Source organism: Trachinotus anak, unplaced genomic scaffold (genome assembly GCF_046630095.1).
Source record: "Trachinotus anak isolate AG129_WGS33_773 ecotype Australia unplaced genomic scaffold, CSIRO_AGI_Tana_v1 ptg000010l, whole genome shotgun sequence".
Taxonomy (NCBI): Eukaryota; Metazoa; Chordata; class Actinopteri; order Carangiformes; family Carangidae; genus Trachinotus; species Trachinotus anak.
The window spans coordinates 14,578,532-14,601,445 of record NW_027273861.1 but is presented as its reverse complement, the minus strand read 5'-3'; the positions used below and the strand labels follow the sequence as shown (position 1 = coordinate 14,601,445).

Below are 22,914 nucleotides of genomic sequence, written 5' to 3'. Positions count from 1 at the left end.
AACCCAGACTGGCATGAACACTGAGCCTACAGGCGCACCCAACAGAGAAAAAGACAAACCAAAGACTGTGAGTAAGGAAACAGTTCAAGGTGGAGCTAAGGAACCTCAGCCTCCCTCTCTGACTGGACATGAGCAGATTTCTAAGTCACACCCGGACACATCAGGGTCAGTGAAGGAACCGTGGAGAAGAGTAGCGAGTATAATAATAAGGACTCCTTTTGTAAACACACTTCAAACTGCTCAGCAGTCAGGACGAGTTCATCAGACATCAGGTGCAGCGAAGCAGGGCTCCACAGGCAATGCGGCATCTGTCGTGGAAAGTGTTGAGACGGCGATTTCAAGCCCAAACATGCAACCTGTGAATCCCACAGCTCCAGGTGTCACATTAGGATCCGCTAGGGAAGATGTAGAAAAGTCAAATCCTGAAGTATCTGTCACTGAGGGGCCACAGATATCTGAGTTTGCTATCACATCTGCTATTATCTCAGGTTCCACCACAGAATCAGGGTTTGTTGCTTCCACGGTGCCCCCTTCATCCGAAGGAGGAATAAGGGAGGCAAGACAGGAGACATCACCAGCGATGGTTACACCTCTAGTTTCAGTAGTCAGTAGCCCCTCCCTTGAAACATTTAAAGCAACAGAAGAAGACATATCACTAGAGGGAGCAATGACAGAGGACCTTGCTGCTCCTCAGAGAGAACCAGCCCCAAACCTCACTGTTATAACTCCCACACTACAAAGCAGAGAAGCACTAAGTAGCAGGGACATTACATCTGAGATGGGTAATGTTTCGGCCAGCGAGATTAAAGAAGAAACACAAATTGAAGACAGGTTTGAAAGTGTTTCACCCGGAACAGACACATCACCACAACAACAACTTCCAGGTGGAGAGGAGGGGAGTGGCAGAGAGACAGATGAAGATGAGATAGATTTAGAGGTGGAGGAGGAAGTGGAAAGAGATGCAGAGATGGAAAAAGAAAATTATGATGACGACACTGACGTCTTTGGGGAATATAATCAATCTTCATTTGATTGGACCTCCCAGTCAAGCAATGAAGACTCTGTAGTCCAATCAGAGACTGAATCTCCACAGCAGACTGTTAAAGCAGCCAATCAGCTGCCTACATACTCAGTCAGATATCATGGGGAAGGACTAAGACCTGGTATTAGAGGGCAAAGGGTAAGTCATTGTTTACTTTTAGTGTCTATGTATGCAGTATTTATGTATCTATGTATATTCCTTACCAATAATCAAACCTGAATATCACATCCAAAGTAATTTTGTGTCATTATAGGTCTTGGTATACTTTAAACATCAGGTTTTATTCACAGATTTTATTCACACATTTTCTGCCGTGACCTTGAGGTTGATGAAACTGAGTTTGCGTGGAGCTGCTTTGATGACTGAGATGGCAACATATACCTGTGTCAATTCTGGCACCTAGAAAAGTCATGCAAGTGTGCGTGTGTTTACCATCTGCGGTAAAACAGGGGGGTTGCACTCTTCAATGAAATACACTGTCTCCCTCCTCTGGCTAAACTATAGTACTGTAAACCTGAACTATGAGATCCAGCTTCTGGTATCTCAGACTAAAGACTGTATACATTGTTTTTGTACCAGATATTTGCAAAGTCCCCTTACTCTTACCCCATTACTGAAAAAAAGAAACAATAGATTCACCATAATCCAGACATAATAACCTTCTGTCTGGAGGGTAATGTTAAATCTGTTTTGAAACGTTTCAACTTCTTTTTTGTCCCATTTTGGTTTATTTAATCAATAAACCATAATGGATCACTGTACATTATTTTTTGACATTTATCCAGATCTATTTATTCCACCTGACTCTTCCTTCAGGGCTTGCAGGGTACACCTGGACTACCAGGACCACCAGGACCTAAAGGAGATAAAGTATGTATAAAACTCCATCTAGACTATATTTATTTCTTTTGTAATAACTTTTAATCAAATGGCTCGTTGTAATATAAATGTGTTGCTCATAAACAGATGATGCCCAACATACCGCCTGACTCTGTGTACATATGTAGCTTGTTACTAGCTTTAGCCTCTTTTAGCTTGTTGTTTGGCTTACAGACGCCTGTCAGTCTTAAACAATGTAGGCTGCATTCTTGACTTGCACTACTCTCACCAGCCCCCCCACCCCCCCCCCACCCCCCCCACCCCCCCCCACCCCCCGCCCCATATAGGCCTACTGTAATTCTGTGAGCAGCAGACAAGCTCAGAAAAAGGGCAGTAGCTGGTAAAGAAAGCTAGTGTCAACTTTCTTAGAATTTTCTAAACCATATTACAGATAAGAAGTAGGTGAAATTCATTAGTCAGCTGGCCAAAAAGTAATATAACATCAATAGGCTTTGCTCATGCAGCTCTGTCATTTCATCTTTGTCATTTGTAGGCACCTATTACGTTGAGATTGTATCTTTTTTTCCGCCCAACTACACCACAGCTGGGTATCAATCAACTTCAGCTTTGCTAAATAACACAGCATCAGCCTAATTTTTTATCTAATTGATAAGAAAGATTCTTATTTTGGGCAGTGCTGATCAAAACTGTAGATAATGTAATTAAAACAGATATATTATTTCTTGTCCTCACAGGGCTATCAAGGCGTCATGGGCAGAACCGGGCGGACAGGATACAGAGGCCCCATTGGTCCTCCTGGGATGCCTGCCATTGTTGTATATAAAACCTCTGAAGAAGAATGGGGGGCTTTCAAGGTAAACTGTTGTTATGGCTATACACTATTAACCTGATTCCCACTGTGCTACACACTTGAATTTATGAATACATATAAATATATAATCATATGAATAGTATGAATATGGACATGTAATATCTGTACTATTACAAGTAAATGAACATTAATTGCATCTACCATAATTATTATTAGTATTATTACATGTAATATCCTACATACCAGATAAGTGTGTTATAACATTAATTTAATAACATTAATATAACACTTGCCAGTTCAGATACATGTTTTATGACATAGTTACATGTTTTCAAGGACATAATTACATTTCTAGTGCTGCGTTATTCCTGGATTATTGTTCTGAAATTGTATTATTTTCACTACAAGTCTGTTAAAATCTCACTTGTGGTATCTTTGTGTTGTTTCTTTGCAGAAAAAGAAGATCTACAAAAAGTTGGTGTCTTCTTGGCCGGTAGGTGTTTTTTTAAGAACAAATGCACTTGAAATCCTTTTTTCCCAAAGCAACCATTTCTTTGGTGATAATATTTAATGATCAGTGTTTTGTTGTCATATCATCACTGCAACAACATACTTACCCTATTTACAGTCAGTGTATAAGTAATAGGACCAAATGTCTATGAATATGCATACATATATGAATATTAGTGAATATATATTGGTACATGTATACCATGAAGACATGTCGTGAGTGAGGCAAAATACATTGTGTTTTTTCATCTACAGAAACTTAAGGGGCCTCCAGGGGCTCTTGGACCTCCTGGAGATGATGGGCCACTTGTAAGTCGACAAAAGTGTGATGGATTACTTGAAAAGGCAGATTTAATCAAATAAAAACTTTATCATACCATGACAATACCAAATATAAATCAATTGTAAAAGGACTCCTGTGGCTGATTTTGTGTTCTAGGGGCCGCCTGGAATTACTGGGAAGCAAGGACCAAAGGGAGTTCAAGGGAAAATCGTAAGTATCTCTATTTTACTTGCACCTGATCAGTGTCTACAGTGAGGTTTTGTTTGCAAGCATATGTGCTGATCTGCTTCAGTAAGACTCTGACCCCCCCAAAAGAGGTAAAAAATAAACAGTTCAGGGGGGTGGGGGCATTTATATATCCTTCTAACGTGTAAGAACAAAACACTTCCCATATTCATGTCTGGAATATTCTTCTAATATCATTTCAGACACCCTTAAAGAGGACCATACCATTTCTTAACTTTAACGTTAGTTCAGTGTCTCCTCTAATACACTTTACTTTCATACGTTCAGAGTTACAATTAGATTGTGTCAAGTATCTACTAATGAATGCTAATGTTAGCTGGTTTCTAACTTTTGCCTTAAGTAACAATTTAGCTCCCCAGTGCTAGCTGTTAGCGCTCCTTTTCATTTCTAATGTTGGCTCGGCATTTCATTACCGATATCAAATGTCATATATTATCTAATTTTAGCAAACACTGGTGCTCAGTCAAGAGCAGTGAGACAATGGAGGATTACTTGTTGTAAAGATATACGTTTTGTCATTAATATAGAGTTTATTTTTCTTTTTAATCGTTTCGTGTGGGTTTGGGGGACATACCTTTGATATTAGCCTTTACAATAGACCCCCTGGGTATTAACAGCATTATTATCCATGTATGCTGAAGGCTACGTAATTGTATTAGCAGTGGTGGAACGTTATTAAGTACATTTACCCCAAGTACTCTACTTAAGTACAATTTGTAGGTACTTGTACTTTACTTGAATATTTCCTTTTTTTTTTTTTTTTATACTTAGACTCCACAACATTTTAGAGGAAAATATTCCACTTTCTTCTCCATTACATTTATTTATTTGACAGCTTTCATTAAATCAGCAAGACACCCTTGCATTCTGGATAGGCTGTATCAGGGTAGTTGTTATGGTGTATTAGGTAATTGCTATAGTGACCTGGATGGTTGCTAGGGTTATGTCAGGTGGTTGCTGGGTTTACATGGTTGTTGCCATGGTGTAATTAAGTAGTTGCTGAGATATTTTAGGGTGGAATTATGAGAATTGTGGGTAGTAGCTATGGTGTACTTACTGGTTTTGAGGGGTTACAATGGTAGCGAGCATGCACAACAAGGTTTTGAAGATGAAAAAGTAATACCCCTAGATGCACTATTAACAAGTATATAATTAAAGTGTGCACTAACTTTAAATGTTGTGTTGTGCTCCAGGGCAGTCCTGGACCACAGGGCCTGCCAGGTCCCCAAGGCCGACCTGGAAGAGACGGGACCCCAGGAGAGGATGGTCATCCAGGCCCTCCAGGCTTACCTGGAGAACAGGTAAATCCTCTGAGAGACATGTAAAAGATGTGTGTTTGTCTCTGACATGAAATTGTGACTCATCGGGGCAATTATGTTGCAGCTTGAGAAATTCACTTTGTGCTTGATCCCATAGGGTCCCAAAGGCTACAGAGGAGAGAAGGGCAATAAAGGGGAGCTGGGTGAGTGGGTAAGAGTGGCCTGGACTTCTAATGTTATGGGGATGTTAGATTTATGGAGACCCAAGTATACATGTGTATATACATATCTATCTATCTATCTATCTATCTATCTATCTATCTATCTATCTATCTATCTATCTATCTATCTATCTATCTCTCAATCTGTCTGTCTGTCTGTCTGCCTGTTTAACTGTCTAAGTATTGTTGGATTCAGCTTTTTATTTTGTGCAGCCACTTCACACTTTTTTATATGTATGTGCTGATCAAATCCCATTTTTTCTGCCTTTAGGGTTATCATGGAGAGGCTGGACCACAGGGAGACAGAGGACAAAAAGGACATAAGGTCTGATTCAGGCTCCAGCACACACAGAGTCTTTTTACAGGGTAGAGGGCTACAATATTTAATTGTAATTTCTGTGTCTTGCAGGGAAACAAAGGAATCAGAGGCCTTGTTGGGCTTCCTGGCTACATAGTAAGTACAGATTACTTAACTCTTTACTCTTGGCCCTTCTGGAGGTCCTATCATTATCAACTCATTATGAAGTCCAACGTCAAATAAATGAGAACTTTTTCTTGAACTGAAAAGGATTATTTTTATTTATAAATAACAATAATAATAACGATAAACCTTTCATTCAAGAAATGCAGCTGCTTTACAACAAAGAAATTCCATGCACCAAGATCTTCACATGAAAAAAACATAAAATGAACATAAAAACATGTTAAGGTGAAGGTAAAATGAGAGAATATTTTTTAAATGATAACATTGAAATAAACAAATGGTTAAAAATAAGTTAATAGTAGAATGCATAAAATCAAGAAAGAAAAAAAAATTCTTTCTCGTCTGTGTGTACACTCTTCTATTAAACAGCTCCTTGGTTCTGAGGGAAACAGTACTACAGAACCTTTATTGATGGTTTTCGAAGCAGTGACTAAAATGATGACTTATAAAGTAGATGGCTACACTGCAACAATTGAACGGTCCTGTTTTTTCAGGGAGTACCTGGAGCCAGGGGTCCTCCTGGTTTTCCAGGACCACCAGGGATGCTGGTCAGTGCCATGTAGCCCACTGGGTGACACTCATCCAAAGCTCTTTAAATAACAGTAACTATGTAAATAGTTGACATCGTGACCATAATCATTGATGCTTTTTATTGTTTTCAGGGAGAGATTGGAGCTCTGGGCTTTAGTGGACCACCAGGCCCACCTGTGAGTTATAAAACAAAACATGCTTACGCAGATACATTGTACTAGATCAAATCATTAGTTTGGATTTAACAATGCAAGCCACAAAGTTAGAAGAGCATCTTTTAATTTGTCTTCTCCTCAGGGAAGAATGGGCCCCAGAGGACTAAAAGGTGTCTTAGGAGTTAAAGGGCCTCCAGTAAGTAAACAACTAGTCAATCAAGTTGTAATCCAAATTGATTCATAAAAAGATATTTGTAAAACAATATTTTATGCTATCAGGGTCATCAAGGTGAATTGGGTCCTAGAGGACCAGCTGGACTGCAGGTACACTTCCAGATGTACTCTTTCTCACAGAGAGTAAATAATGATAAGCTTATGATATTTACTTACCTTAATAAATGTCTAACCTGTATGTACACGTATTGCTTCAGGGAGAACCAGGTCCTAGTGGAACAGTTGGGTTTCCCGGTGTCCGTGGCCCTCAGGTAAAACAAAACCATTTGGTCAGATTCAGAAAGAAAATCACTGTGTTACTGTAACCAGACGCATTTACAGTGACTGGGGATTTGATTTGTGTCATTTGGCCATGAACATGAGACAAAAGTCTCAGGTTATACATGAAAAAAACTATTATTCGGGTGGGTAGGAGGTGACTTTTCTATTTTGTTCTTTAATTGTGACCAATTTACGATGTGCTTTACCTTCATGGAAATGTTTTGAAAAAGTAGATAGATGAAAGATAGTGGATGTCCCTTTGGTAAACATTCTTCATAAATAAAAACAGAATTCATATTTCACAGATTTATCATATGAAAACAACACATTTTGAATTAAACAAACCAACCTCAGTGTTTTTTCTCTCAGGGAAACCCAGGGCCAGATGGACCTCATGGTCCTAAAGGGGATCCTGTAAGTACACTTAAAGAAAAGATTTGGGAATAAAAATGTTAATGCAGCATTGGATTGCTGTTATATTTCTTGGGTTACTTCTGTGTGTTTCACCAGGGTGATCCAGGAGATGAAGGAGCAATAGGAGAACCTGGACCACCAGGACTTAATGTAAGACAACAGGGTCAAAGCCTCTCCAGAGGCAACATTTATATCAGAAAAGATATGAGTTTGTCATGTTGGAGTTTGACTGTATTGTTTTTCTCTCATTACAGGGGGCCAATGGGAATCCAGGAAAGCCTGGACCCTCAGGTGATCCCGTAAGATTACTTAAAGCAATTTCAATATTGACAGCAGCTAAAATGTTTATAATCTATAAATCTATAGCAATATTTAATGAATTGTAACATAACTATAAGATATATTTCTGGGTACTAACTACTGATCATGTGCATGTGTGTGTGTGTGTGTGTGTGTGTGTGTGTGTGTGTGTGTGTGTGTGTGCATCTTTTTCTACCAGGGGGCTAAAGCTAAGAAAGGTGACAAGGGTGAGTCAGGGTTTATGGGAGACCTGGTGAGTTTGATCCATCCTGTCAGTTATTCAGTTGGTTTTTGATCTGTTCCTGACCAGATCAGTGAATCTTTTCAGTGTCTTGTGTGTGTGTGTACAGGGGCCTCCAGGGCCTCCAGGTAAACGAGGATTAAAGGGGCGTAAAGGCCCATCAGGATTTGAGGGACTTGGAGGACCAACAGGGCCACCAGGACCTCCTGGACCCAGTGTGAGTGAAATAAACCAAATTAACAAATACATGTTCACTGAAGATGATATAGCAACTGTAATTATCAAGTTTTGTTTTGTATGTGCCTCCATTATTGTAGGGGTTTGATGGCATAATGGGGGAGCAAGGGGAGCAGGGAAAAGATGGACCAAAGGTATGTTTGAGACAGTTGTTAAAATCACACCTAGAAAGTTTTTTCTATTGAAAAGTATATTATTTTGCTATTGTGTATACGCACGTATGTTTTTTTAGGGAGAACGAGGGCCAAGTGGTATTCAAGGAGCTCCTGGACCTCGTGGTGATAAGGTGGGTACATAGATGGATGCTGAATGGATTCAGTTATGTGGAATAAATCCAAAATTAACAAAAGCCATATTTTTCTTTAGGTCAATAGTATGTGTAGAGTATATACAGTGCTCACACCACATTAATTTGTCATTGCTGTGACAGTGAGGGAATTTTTTTAAGTCTAACTTGGCACCAGAAATTGAATACAAGTGGAAAAAAGTCAACCACACAAAGTGCTGCTATTACACGCAAATCACCACAGGTGTCAGTCCTTCTTTTTAAAACTGGCAGTGTCTGAGCTGATGCTGTCTGTCACTTTTATTTCTATTTCTAGCAACAAAATGAAATCCTAATTAACTATGGTCATTTTTTCTATTGAAGGGTCGAGAAGGTCGATCAGGATTTTCAGGATTGCCTGGTCCCATTGTGAGTTTGAATGAGTGGAGGATAAGTTTATACTAGATGCTGATCATTTTACTGAACCCATACTAATGATGATTGTTGTGTTTTGTGTTTGCAGGGAGCGATGGGAAAATCTGGAGAGAGAGGACATGAAGGAGAACCTGGTATTAAGGTTCCCATGTGGTACTCTTCCTATACTGTCTTTATGTGACTGCAGTGTTCAGTCCAAAAATACATTCACTATTTTTTTTTTTTTTAACGTTTGCAATTTAAGGACTTTTATTAACAGTTTAAAATGGACTGGAAACTGTTATATATATTGTTGTCATTGTATTTGTAGATTGTTGACTCTACATGTCAATTTACTTTAATTTAATTTCTGTTTGTATGTGTATAAACTGTTTCCATAGGGAAAGCCTGGAGTCCCAGGGGTGACTGGACCTAAAGGCCTGAAGGTGATCACACCTAAGTATTTATACTACACCAGAGAAAATTATGAGCAACTAAGACTAATACCTCAAGAATGATTCTCTTTTTGTACGTTTAAGCATAGGCAAGTGAATGTCATGTGACCTTTCATGCCAAAATAGAAAAAAACACTGCCAAAAGATCATCATCACAATATCTGTATATATCCCATTTTAGGGGTTTCAAGGTCATATGGGAAACAGGGGACCAGATGGAACTCTTGGAGCCCTGGTACGACTGGCCACCATCAATAAGTTAACATTCATATTTCTAACTTTGTCCAAACACCCATCACCTGCTAGAGTTCCTAAACACCATGTTTATGCAAATGTTGTCATGGCGGCATTTGCATAAACATTCATTTGCATGTAGCTGCATAAACTACAGAGGCCTCTCTACTAAATGTTGTGCACTCTGGACTGATTTTTCCACATCCGTGAAGAGATTGTGTAAATTATATGTTTTTGGTTTATGCTATGTGTCTGGTGTTCATGGAAATTTGTATAAAACTACAAACAGTTTCTAAAAATACAGATGACTGCGACTGTATTGTATATGTATTTTCTTAGTTAAGATAATGGTCTACATTTCTCAGAAATGAATTTGAGGGAGTTACCAGGATATAGAAAGATTTATGATGAACTAATATCATCTTTCCATCAGGGCCCCATTGGTACAAATGGAATGAATGGAGATACTGGACCTCCAGGACCAAAAGTGAGTTTTTAACTCTTTATAATAACCGTTGAATGAGTAAATTCTCTCACAAATCTGACACTCTGGAAAATATCTTCCACAGGGATTACCTGGAAAGACAGGACTTCCTGGTCTCCAAGGGCATGTAGGGAAGAGTGTAAGTCATTTATCATCATAGAAATGTGATTTTTTTTCCTACTCTTATTTGATTAGATGAGATACGACCACTTATCTATCTAGCCCAAGTAGGAGTAGTCAAAGGGAGGTAATAGGTAGTTATTCATGCGAGGTTTTGGGGTACCACCACATTCTTGTATGCCGCTCAGTATTTTAATCAGGATGAGGTGTGGATGGGAGATGTTAATTCATTTAGCTTTACATTTGTGCCAATCAACAGGGGGAAGCTGGGAGTAGAGGAATGAAGGGGAAACCAGGAAAGCCAGGAGAGAGAGTAAGTTACACACTATCACAACATGGTTTCTTAGTATGTTACAGTGCAGCGTATTCTGAAAAAAATAAGATTTGACAAGACATAGTATAATTTATAATACACTGATTGTGATATTTTAATTGTAGTCATAATGGTGCTGAGATTAAAGGACTGTTGGTCTACTTTAGGGGGTTAAAGGTAAAGTAGGCCCCAGCGGACTTCCAGGGGGTGAAGGACTTAAGGTATGAGTAATTTCAAGGCATTGTATTAAGTCAGTGTTTGCACATTATTCTGTATGTCCATCAGTGTGCATCATTCTGTCATGCCAGTCATATTGGTTGCCTACTCATGATATACATTTTACATTTCAATTTAATGTGGTGTTGACCTTGTTGTGAAGGGTATGAGAGGCAAGGAAGGACCAAGGGGAAAACAAGGCCCCCCAGTAAGTTAATTATTTTCTGGTTTCAACTCCACTGTCACCATTTATACGGTTTTAGTGCAACTTTATACCATTCCTTTATCAATGCACTGTTTATCAAGTGTAAGTGCTTAAGTGCTTTTCCAGGCTTTTTACTAACATTTGTGTCTTGCTGTGCTTTAGGGTGAGGTGGGCATGTCTGGACCACGGGGATACAGAGGACCTCCTGTAAGATGATTTCAAGTCTCTTAATGAAAAATGCGGTTGACTTTAATAAATTTTGCATTGACATTGTGTGAAGGTCTTTCTGCTACTCACCCCTCTTACAGAAGCACATTAGGCTGTATACAATTAAAAGGAAAACAGATTCCTTCCTTTCTATCAGCTAATTTGAGCATAAAATGCAAATAAATTCAACATGTAATGCATATTTGTTGTGCTTGGTTTAAAATGTCTTTTCAGAGAGATAGACATTGAGCTGTCTTCATAAATAGCTTTTTCAGGAGGTTTTCTCTCATATCTTTGCACCTTCAACTCCCAGTCAGTCTGGTACTTAGTCCATTTATTGTTAGTCTTGAGATATGATTGCACCAAAAAATACAAATACTCTACATACCACTTATTGTGTTGAGTTGACCATTGACTGCTTTATGCTGCTTCTAATAGCCTTTTTGTAACTTTAGCTACACTTCATTCCACTTCTATGCAGATGATTTTGTGTAATGTGACTGTTAAGTTCTCTACAGCCTTAGCCTATAAGCTTGGTCTGTACAATATTTTCCCTTTTGTGTTAAGGTTTTTGTGAAGGTTGTCCTCCCAGTAAGCCTCGGTTTTGTTGTGAACCCACTGAAACATTTTTTTCATTGCCTAACCCTAAACCTAAACTAAACTTCACTTGACTAGAAATTTGTGTTAATGCACAAAAGTTTCTTTTAATCATTTTTGTCTGTTTTATGAATACATATATTTTCCTCCAGGGAATTCAGGGTAACATTGGACCATGGGGTGAGATTGGGCCCCGTGGCCTTTTAGGTGACCAGGGGCCACAAGGTCCAGTTGGCCCTCATGGAGTTACAGGTTACCCAGTAAGTTTATTTTTATTCTTTTTTTTTTTTTGTCTGATCTTAAGTTTCTGTTTTACATTTCACTGTAGCCTAACTGTGATTTACATGAACTTACAGTAGAGAAATGATTTGTATCGTTGTAACCACCAGAAGAATTAAAGATCAGGATGTAGGCTTAAGAATGAAAGAAAACAAAATCTAAGATATAACTGTCCATAATGATTAGGCACTGATTTCCTGTGGTTAACTCCACCTATACTACCTATGCTGTCAAGCATGAACACCCTGTGGAGCACAGGGTGCACAGACACTGATAACATCAATGATGGCTATGTTACTGTCATCTGTTGCATTAGGCCATGTCAACAATGAGTCAGCATGCTCTAGCACTGGTCTGGACTGGCTCTTCTTAGTCACACTTCTGTTCAACAAGTCAAAATATCAGCCATAACAAATATTATCTTTTAACACTCATTTGTTTTGAGTTTTGCTTATCTGTTGACCTCAGTAGACCTCTTATGACAGCTGCTGACAGAAACTTGAAACGATGAGCAAACAAAAAGTTTCTTTCTTTCTAGTTTGGCATGACACAAGAGTTTTCCATCTTCCTCTGTGGGTTAGTCACCAGGTCAAGTCTGGTGTCACCAGGTCTAGTGCCAGGGTGATGATCCATGGCGTCATAGCTTATGCTGGTACTTCGAGACAAAAGTGTCATTCTGATTGCATCTGAGCTTTTTTTAGGAAGTTTAAAAATGCTACATTGCAAGATTTAAGATTAGTCAGTATCGTATATCAACTCTGAAAAATTGAAACTTGCCAGGAGTCTTATCAGAATCACTCAGACGTCATTAGGATTTTAGGGGGATATTTGATTTTATAGTTGTGTAGGCAAATTAATTTTCCTCGTCATCAATATATTTAAAAATATGTCTTAGTGGACACATTATATATGCAGTATATAGATTTTGTCTGTATTGATAGACGTGTCTCTGGTGACAAACTGTACTTCAGATGTGGGTCTTAGCATAACCAGAGCTGTATTCAGGGCTCAGTTCCCTGTGTATCAAATGATAGAACCATTTTTGCATATGATACAGATCACATAAATGAAATATGAATAATAAGCCGTAATTGAAGTGAAATACAGATTCAAATTAATTTTAAGACAAACAAAACTGGAAGTCACTGTTCCAAGCAAAAAGCTCACTGAGATGAATTTGCTGTCGAGCTTCCTGTCTTCCTTCAGGGGACTTTGCGAGTATGTAGTAGGACAGGCATATGAAGTGCATCAATCTTTTTTTGGGCAATCATTGCTTTATTCTCTCTACATTTAGGGTAAAGATGGGCCCCAAGGACCAACTGGAGCAGCTGGTGTCAAAGGAGATAAGGTTAGGTTTTTCTGCTTCTTAGCACTTTTTGTCTGTTTAAATGCATCAGTAGCTTATTCTTGGAGTGGTCTGTGTAGTCATTTATTAATTCATTACTCAGTTGCCTCTATTTGTCTCTACATGTTGTATTTTCAGGGATCAACAGGGACTTTGGGGCAGGAGGGAGCTGCTGGTCTCGATGGTGAGGAGGTAGATTGATTAGATTGTGTTGCTCACAGATTTTATTTTTATCTTTTTTCTTTTAACTTAATGAAAAGACACTAAAATGTCACATTTTCTAAAACCACAGGGTTAGAGGCCTATGCAGTCTATAGCTTTGACTGTATGAATATACATCCATAACAATGTTGCTTTTGTGTTTAGGGTCCAGTTGGACTTAGGGGACCTAAGGGCCCAGCTGGACAAAAAGGCATATCTGTGAGTAAATGTCAGTTTGTAAATGTGACGTATTTTTCAAAACTGAAAAACCTTGACCTTTGAGGTCACTACAATCAGTACAAATTGAAAACGCAGCACCAGTTGCACACACCCTGCATGGAGATTAAATATAATTTTAAAAAAAACAAAAAACATTTTAATTCAATTGTCTTACTGAAACTACAGGGTGATAAGGGGAACTCTGGAACTCCTGGGCAGAAAGGAGCAAAGGGAGCTGAAGGTGACAGAGGCAATCGAGGGCCACAGGGAACAAAAGGCCCACCAGGGAAACAGGTGAGTAACAGTTAAATTGCTTTCATTAAAATTGTATTACCTTTGAGTTTCATTCTACAAGGTTTTTTACTCAGGGCAATGTTAAATGCATCTTTAAATCTTCTTGTCTCTTTCTGCTCTGAAAATTCATCTTAAGAATCCTCAAAATCCAAAATTCAGGCAGCCTTACAGCCACTGATCTGTAAAATATTAATATGAACTTCTGAGATGGACTGGAGTGTGCTGAATATTTTTGATGTGTATATTAAATTGAGACACTGTGTTCCTGTTGCCCTCTCCATTCTGCCTACAGGGATACAGAGGTGCACCAGGAGACAGAGGAAAACAGGGGGTTCCAGGGCTCAAGGTCAGTCACATAAGTTTAAAACTGGTAGAAACAATGATGAAGGACATTACGTTAGAAATTACATTATCGTTAATGTGAGTGGTGGATAATGTCAAGTTAATGTTGAAGTTCTGGCACAAAATTTCTGATGATGATGACAATGACGATGCTTTCACAGGGTGAGCCAGGCACCAGAGGTCCTTCAGGCATGCCTGGACAGTTTGGACCAGGGGGAAACACTGGGGCAGCAGGAGTCAAAGGGCAGAGGGGGCTCCGGGGCCAAACTGTTCGTAACACTGCTGGATTTTTTGATTGTAAATGATGTCAAAATTCTGTATGTGGTCAATTTACATCAATCCTTCCATCATGATGTGCATCATGTGATGTTTATGTTATTTACAAGAGATGTATAAATGTGTGAACCTGTTTGAATATTACACAGCTGTAATTAAACACTGTAGGTTTATTTCCTCTCATTTCAGGGCCCCCCTGGTAATATAGGTCCTCCTGGACAAATCGGACCATCAACACCAGTATGTTTGATTTAACATGTCATTTATTGACTATTATTACTTCTAATATTTGAGAAAAGCTCCACACTAAATGTCTTATGACAGTGTAAAATGGCTGTGTGGACTCTGATGGGTTGAAAGTTACAACTTAGTTACATACAGGCAACACTGTCATGTATTTTAAGTATGTATGTTAAGCCCTACAAGATGTAAATATGATTTGTGTCAAACAAATAGAAATACAAAACAGTGGCTTGACTTCAGCTGTGACCTGGACTATGTTTCATTATTGGATTAATGCTTAATATTCTAAAATAAAACTTTACAAAATAGGATACACAGTATAAATTCCTGTGTTTTGATAGGGTTTGCCAGGCAACAAAGGTGTCGATGGCAAAACTGGAATTCCTGGACTAAAGGTATAATGTGACATTCATTTATTCTGATGCAGTGAAATGCGCTCACTGATAAGTTTGAACTGTCTATTTATAGGTGTTAATTGATATTTAATGCTGTCTCTGCCTTGTGTTTGTGCCATTCAGGGCAGTCATGGTGAGAAGGGAAAACCCGGTCTTCCAGGCATCAAAGGAGACATGGTGGGATTTCATTATCTGTTGCAGCCTGTGGGCATCATTAATCTGGTCAAGCATATTTAATGGTGTGCTTGAAGATGTAACCACAGTGACGCAATATGTTTGTATAACCCTCTGTATTTCCTAGGGCATAAGAGGTCAAAAAGGTCCGAAAGGAGAGTCAGGGACACGAGGCACAGTGGTAAAATAGTTTATTTGAATTCTCAAGGACTGGGTGCGCATTTCTCAGCCTTTGTAATTAGACCGTTAAGTGTTACTAAATGATGTGATATTTTATCAGTTTTATAAATCTTTACTTTACTTGTTGTATAATTTAAAGAACGTGACTGTATTTCTTAGGGCACACCAGGGAAGATGGGGTTTATTGGCTCTCCAGGTGCTAAAGGTCGATCTGGACCGGCTGGTCCACCTGGGCTTCCAGGAACTAAAGGAATTCAGGGGCCAAAGGTAAAAGGAAGCCAGTGCTCAGCTCAGATGAAATATAAAGCAGAAACTGTATTTTCTAAAGTTATCATAATGGAGAAACTGTCTACCTGACTGTTCACCTGACAAGTTGTATTTTTGATGCTTATCAGCAGCTCAATCCTGACATTTATTTCCTGTCACTGTCTTTATAAAGGGAAAAAGAGCCCAGTCTGGAAGGAAAGGGAACAAGGGGGGCACTGGAAAAACTGTGAGTTTTATGATTGCTCTGATCCAGATTCCACAATGCAAATTAAAAAAAATACTTTTGTGGTAATTGAATTAATTTCACTTCATTATCTCTCGAATAGAAGAACAAAACAAAATATATATACAAAAAATATACATATTTTATATAGTACTTTAATTAGCATATCTTCATAGGAACAAAACCCTTTTTAACGGAAGCTCTACTGATCAGCATCATTGACTTCTGCCTCCACCAACCAGCCAAGTTGCTTCTATGGTCATAATCTCCCCTTCCTGAGTTACAGCAGTGAATAATGGCCAGACATGTTTTTGCGGAACATTATGATGTCACAGTGACGTTGACCTTTGACCCTTTAGATATAAAATGTCATTACTCCATCATTTTATCCTTTTAGACTTTTGTGTTAGATTGGGTCATAATTAGTGTATGAATTTGTGAGTTGTGGCCAAAAACGTGTTGGGTCACAGGGACCTTCACTTTTGGCCTTTGATCACCAAATTTAAATCGATTCATCCTCGAGTCCAAGTGACTGTTTGTGTCAGATGTAATGAAATTCCCTCTGAGTGTTCCAAATATATTACATTCATATTAATGTGAGGTCACCATGACCTTGAACTTTGATCTTTGCCACCAAAATCTAAGTTCATCCTTGAGTCCAAGTGGGCATTTGTAGCAAATTTGAAGGGATTCCCTCAAGGTGGTACTGAGATAGTGCATTTATGAAAATAGGACAGACAGACAGAAAACCAGGAAACATAATAGCTTCGGCCCTGGCTTTGCCGGCACAGAGGCATAACAAAAAGTCAAATTTTTGTTTTTCTAATGAAATCTGGTTTGCAGGGAGCTGAAGGCCCTCCAGGAAGACCAGGACCTACTGGAAGACCTGGAAAACCTGCAAGTATCCCTTCCAATAGATACTTTAAAATTCATATATTTATATATAAATCCATTACTGCCATTGGAAACTACTGCTCATTTCAAGAATTAAAATTACATTATAATAAAAAAATAAAATAAATCAGTTTAAATAATGAAAGTAATTGAATATTACATTTTACCACACAAACAAGTTTAAGTGAGGAATGTGCTGATGATTATTGGTTTCTTGTTTTATGATCAATTTCTCAGGGCATGAGTGGTTTGGATGGGTTACTCGGGGTTGAGGGTAATGAAGGAGATCCGGTAAGAAAACCTTACTATGCTGCAATTTATTCTGTTGTTCAACCTTTTTACTCAATTGTATCTTTCTGGTGCTCACCCCAAAGGGGGATGTTGGTTTCAGGGGAGCTCCTGGAGAACCTGGCCGGTCTGGCAAGATGGTAAGCTCAATAAAAACATGGATAACATGCAACAATGCATAAAAAACATTTTAAAAAAAGAAAGATGTTTTTTGTCGCTCATAAATATCTGTTATAGTGTGGTTTACAGATGCATTGTGTGGTATTACATACATTTAAAATTCTAGGGAAAACCTGGGCCTCCTGGGATCATGGGAAACATTGGAGCAGGAGGGTTTAAGGTACAATGTCATGTCATTTATTTAAATGTTAGGTGAATATTATAATCATACCAAAGTTCACCTTAAATATATGTATAAAATGATTACTTATCATACAGTTTTATGTAATTCATTGTGCTAAGACTGATGTCTTATTACATCTCTCAGGGTAAAACTGGACCAAAAGGAATACACGGACCTCCTGGACCAATTGGGCCAAAGGTATCCAAGTTTGTTTAATAGTGTAATATAAAGGTCACTAATACACATGGCATAATACCTGTTCATCTGCGTCATCACTGATACAGGGTATTCAGGGACTGAGAGGACAGAAGGGTGAATCTGGAAGTCTTGGTATAAAGGTAAAAGTCAGATACAGTGTAGTGCATGTCCTCACCTCACAGTGAATGTGGTTTCTATAACAGATAGATTCACACATAAATTATAATCGCATGGCCCGAGAATCATATAATTGTTGTGGGAGCAGAATGTTTTTTCTTTATGTACAGGGTCTCCCAGGTGACACAGGGATTCTGGGACCAATTGGACCACCAGGGCTAAAAGTTGGTTTCGATGGCAATATTATTTTAAATTTAAGGCAATTAAAATGCAAAAGCATAATTTCCTGTATATCACATTTCTAACTTTTATCTTAGGGAAATCCTGGTTTGCAGGGACTGAAAGGTCAAAAAGGTCGTAAAGGACAGCAGGTATGTTTTGTTTTAATTTTCTTTTTTGGCTGTTTTTAGAAATGGTGGCAAATTATTAATCAATTGACTGATTATCACAGGGGGACAAAGGTCTTCGTGGTCCACCTGGGCAAAAAGGCTTCCTTGGACACCCTGTATGTTGTTTTGATATTCTACTAATTTAAAATTGTTTACTCAAATATTTTACTCAAGTTATTTTATACTGTCATTTATACAGGGTGAGCATGGACAAAAGGTGAGAGACAGTTTAATACTTTTTCTGTCTTTGTTCATTTTGGATCTTGAACTGGTCAAGAGTTTCTTATATTTGTTTTATCAGAAAACTCAGACACCATCCTCAAATCAATCTTCAATTTGTGTTAGTTTAGGTAGTTTTGCCTCTTGTGACCCTTCTGTGCAGACAGAATAATTGTGTCTGCACCTTACAGGGAGTAAAAGGTTTCCACGGCAGGAGAGGACTAAAGGGAGTGAAAGGAAAGCGTGGACCTCCAGTAAGACATTTTCCACACACAATACAAGTAAACTGATGTAAAGATGTTCAGCCTGATCAACAAACTTAACTGCAACATACTATAAAGTTTTAATATGCACCTCAAGCTTGATAGCAGTGAAAACTGCTTAATGGGTTGTTGTTTTGTGCCATGCCCTTAAAGTCAAAATCATTTCTTTCAAAGGGAAAACCAGGCGCACCAGGCAAACACAGGCCTACACTAAGACGACGATCAAAACCTGCGCCAAGGACAGGTCAAAGACATGAGCTAAGGCCCAGAACAAAAACCAGCACAAGATCTAAACAGAAAAATATACCAATGTCCAGAGAAACATCCAGCCTCCTGAAGCAAAGGAAAGGACAACAAAAAGTTGGTACAAGCTTTCTTCTCATATACACTTTATTTACACAATGTCCTCATTTTACTTTGCGTTCAATTGTGCATGATACTCAAGGATCTGTATTATGATTGGTTGTTGGCTGACTTATTGAAAGTTTGGTTGTTGACTGAATGACTGAATGGTGAAATCCACTGTAGAGGCACAGGACGGTGAAGAGGAGACTGCCTCAAGGAGATGAGGCTGAGGAATCCTTCAGTTGGCCCCTGGGAACCAAAGATGACCCTGCCACCACCTGCCATGAGCTGGGACTCGTACACCCACATCTGAATGATGGTCAGGGTCTGAATAGGCTCATACCATATGTTGTTAATCTGTTGCTGACAATACACTATAATAAAATATTTTGTGATGGTCTTTCAGGTTACTTCTACATGGACCCAAACCAAGGCTGTCCCTATGATGCTGTGAAGGTGTTCTGTAACTTCACAGCAGGAGGAACAACCTGTATTGACCCTTTAAAGTCACAGGTACACTGACTTTTCAGTAGAGTAGAGGAAGTAGTATATATACAAAGCTGTTTACACAAGGAAGAACTTTTGGGACTATTGAAAATAAATCCTGGGAAGGAAGGGCATAGCTATTCACTGTTTCTGATATATGCAATTAGGTGGTGCTAAGAATGGCTTTAAAAATAAAAATAATGTTGTATTGTGTAGATTAAACATAGGTGGGAACCAGACAAGCAGAAATCAAGAGGGTCTCTCCAGTGGTTTAGTGAGCAACATGGTGGAAATAAGGTAAGACTGACTCATTTAAAGACTGAATGAGGAGCATGTGTTACATCCAACAACAGCAAGCTCTTTCTTCTGACTTCTGACTGAATGATTTCTGTCTCCAATAGTTTGAATATGCTGGTGTGGATGTTGTCCAGTTGAGGTTCCTGCGGTTACACAGCCACACATCTTTCCAACACATGACTGTCAGCTGTACAGCAAACCACTCCTCTACTGCTGCCACAGCTTATTCAACCAATAGGAGTATTCACTTCCTGGGAGACTCTGGCAAAGAAATCAATTCACACCTTATCACAGTTTCCCGAAAAGGCTGTGAAGTAAGACTAAACTATTTTATCAGTGTTACAGTGAATGCAGAAGAGATCCCAAGAACATTTCATGAAAATGAGATCTAATTAATCGATAGTAGATTGAATATTGTCAGCAGATGTTTTAGGCTCCAGGAAAATCCGTTTCTCACCGTGCCATAGGGTTCAGTCACCACAATAAGTAATATTATTGATATTGAGCATACTCAGTATCAAGAAGAACAAACTACACGTGTTCTCTTCATGTCTCTTGTTCTGCCTGATTATTTTCCAGGTGGAGGTGATTGTGAGGGTTCAGGGGAGCACGGAGCTACATCGAGGAGATATGGAGTTGCTTCCTGTCAGAGATCTGGGTGTAGAGATGAGGGGAGATAGTCCCCTCATCCCTGACATCGCTGTGGTCCTGGGACCCCTCTGCTTCTTGTGACCAATAAGTAGTGTGTGTGTGACTGTTTGTGTGTGCACCTGTGTGTAATTAAACTCTGTAAATATCATTTTCATATAGAAAGCAGGGATATATGATGTCAAGATATTTTACATGAATAATTTTGTTAGGATTAATTAACTCAGTGCTGTACTGTATTTTTGTGTATATTTATTGAATTGTCAAAAACTGAATGAATTGTTACATTTTATCACATGATGCATTTTATAATTTTCCCCAAATATTATTGTGGTGCCTAATACTAAAATCAAATTGACTTTAAATTTTTTATTTTAGAAGCCAGTGTCTCATCCGCCACACAGTGGAATGATGCGCAGCGCTATCAAAATAAAATGATTGTTTTGAATGTGGAATGAAACTGAGTCATGTGTGTCTGATTTATTTGCACTGAACTTGTCTGTACCATGTAGCAGGCGCTGAACTTGTAATAGTTCTTTAGTCAGTGTTCATTAAGCAGTAACAAGATCACAGTAGGAAATGAAATGAAATAGGAATGACTATTACTGGTACAGTACCATCGAGTTGAGTCATACTGTGATTATCAGGCCTGCCGCCAGAACAGGAAATGCCCAAGTTTGTTTGGAGTATCAGTTCCCAACTATGGGTACATTTTAAAAGGACTTGGTGTTAATGCAACACCAAGTCCTATTTAATGAATATGGCTGTTTTGATTATGCAGGACTGTCTGAACACATCACAAAGTGGCCTTGTTATGGCAGCCTGCAGCCAGGCAGCTGCAAAGGTCTTGGTTCACAGGGTGTTTTCTATATACTTTATCATGCAAGTATGGTCTGACAGCCTTTCACTAAACGCATGTTGAGACAATCATTAACCTTTTTGTGCCCTGTAGTCATATACAAATCAGTACAGAAGCAAATCTGTGGTAATATTTGCACTCAGCTGGGAAGGTTTCATTTTAAGAGGCAGTGTAGTTCAGGGTTTTTGTCAGTGTGTCCTTGTGTTTTTGCAGTTAATTGCATTTGACACACTCAGCTCATAAGACTAGTTCATTTTATAATTTGTAACCCATCATGCTTTACATAGATGGTACGCTGTCTCCTTCAAAATGTGTTTTTACTTTTTGAGGGCACATAAAGTCAAATACAATTTTGAGAGTTCATTCATGGCTAAAGAAGTAGATGACTAAACTGCAACATCTGAATGGTCCTGTATTGTCCTCCTGGTTTTCCAAATGTTAGAATATTTCAAATCTGAGATAGTCATTCCCATATTAGTAATGTGTAATGTGATAACCAGAATGTACTAAATTAAAAAAGAACTATATTATAGGATCCTAAACATGGTGCAGAGTGCACTCTTTTCCTCAACATGTGTTTCTTACTTTTATCAACAAACTCTTCTTGTAGATGAAAGCAAAAAGGGTTTATTAATCCATTTTCTCTTGTACAAAAAAACAAAGGTGTTACGCAAAAATATTTCAACATAAAATGCTGCCATTTACCTCTGGGTTTAATCCACAACAACATCAGAAAACTGTGCTACTCCACTCTGCCCATACTGCCGCTTATTGCCCTTAAGTGCTCGTTAAATTTTGTTAAGTGTCGGCAGTGGCCCTGAAGGGACATACATGTAGATCCTCGATTACAGATAACAGAGACAATACTGGAAACTGCATTTCCTGTGGGAAAAGTGTGTGAAGGCTGAAAGCTGAAGGACATTACTAAAGCAATGCAGAGGAAGCTGAAGCAATTGTTGAAGATTAAAAGCAGAACTTGTAAGCTGAAGGCTAAATGGCCGTAAATGGTTGGAAAATAACTGAATTGTTGAAGCAAAACTTGGATGTTTTTCAAGCTGGTGTCCATCTTGAAAAATCCACTTCACCTCTCAGGATCTGCAGGTAACAATACAACGTGCACTCTGATTGGACTCTGTTTTGTAATTGGGTTGTCATTTCCCTGTAAAACAAGGTCAAAATTCTACTTGTAACTTCACTGTCACACACTATGTAGGAACTTTGAGCTACATACAGAGTTTCACAGTTTTCTGCTCTGTATTTGTTCAAAGATTTTGACAAAAGCACTTTGTGTTTCACAGCGTCTTTGTGTTACCACACCGCTGATATCATTTATTCACAGATTTTAATCACACCACTTTTTTTTTTATAAATACAAATCTGCTTTACAAGCACATTTTTTAACATGTGTAAACTTGTTCAGCTTTATTCACAAAGTCTTATTTTTCTTACAGTATGTGATGGATGAGGTTTTTATGGATGATTGATAAATCTTTTATGTTGTTAAGTCCTTTGAATTCTTCAAAAAACATTTACAGTCAAAAGACGAGTTGC

At 38.6% G+C, this 22,914-nt stretch overlaps 3 protein-coding genes across 3 annotated transcripts; all 3 read left to right on the top strand.

Annotated features, from left to right (window-relative positions):
* The first annotated feature begins 1,677 nt into the window (after nt 1–1,677).
* Nucleotides 1,678–7,841, top strand: LOC139627123 (collagen alpha-1(IX) chain-like). The gene is made up of 18 exons (XM_071487807.1): nt 1,678–1,912; nt 2,617–2,736; nt 3,148–3,186; nt 3,459–3,512; nt 3,643–3,696; nt 4,926–5,033; nt 5,149–5,194; nt 5,484–5,537; nt 5,622–5,666; nt 6,191–6,244; nt 6,359–6,403; nt 6,525–6,578; nt 6,662–6,706; nt 6,814–6,867; nt 7,247–7,291; nt 7,388–7,441; nt 7,546–7,582; nt 7,791–7,841. The coding sequence occupies exons 1-18, from the start codon at nt 1,791–1,793 to the stop codon at nt 7,796–7,798; spliced, it is 1,038 nt and encodes a 345-aa protein (XP_071343908.1). The 5' UTR covers nt 1,678–1,790; the 3' UTR covers nt 7,799–7,841.
* Nucleotides 7,833–17,037, top strand: LOC139626390 (collagen alpha-1(I) chain-like). Its single transcript, XM_071486705.1, has 28 exons — nt 7,833–7,844; nt 7,942–8,049; nt 8,150–8,203; nt 8,302–8,355; nt 8,719–8,763; nt 8,858–8,911; nt 9,150–9,194; nt 9,385–9,438; nt 9,871–9,924; nt 10,007–10,060; nt 10,301–10,354; nt 10,522–10,575; nt 10,734–10,778; nt 10,938–10,982; nt 11,732–11,839; nt 13,153–13,206; nt 13,342–13,395; nt 13,570–13,623; nt 13,810–13,917; nt 14,210–14,263; nt 14,421–14,528; nt 14,725–14,775; nt 15,120–15,173; nt 15,297–15,350; nt 15,475–15,528; nt 15,687–15,794; nt 15,967–16,020; nt 16,861–17,037. The coding sequence occupies exons 1-28, from the start codon at nt 7,833–7,835 to the stop codon at nt 17,035–17,037; spliced, it is 1,824 nt and encodes a 607-aa protein (XP_071342806.1).
* A 99-nt stretch (nt 17,038–17,136) lies between these two features.
* Nucleotides 17,137–20,952, top strand: LOC139626369 (collagen alpha-1(V) chain-like). The gene is made up of 16 exons (XM_071486691.1): nt 17,137–17,202; nt 17,286–17,339; nt 17,486–17,539; nt 17,687–17,740; nt 17,827–17,880; nt 18,028–18,081; nt 18,175–18,228; nt 18,309–18,362; nt 18,446–18,463; nt 18,657–18,719; nt 18,903–19,088; nt 19,257–19,392; nt 19,480–19,586; nt 19,776–19,856; nt 19,961–20,170; nt 20,436–20,952. Exons 1-16 carry the CDS (start codon nt 17,152–17,154, stop codon nt 20,586–20,588), a joined length of 1,383 nt encoding a protein of 460 aa, XP_071342792.1. The 5' UTR covers nt 17,137–17,151; the 3' UTR covers nt 20,589–20,952.
* The last annotated feature ends 1,962 nt before the right edge of the window (nt 20,953–22,914 follow it).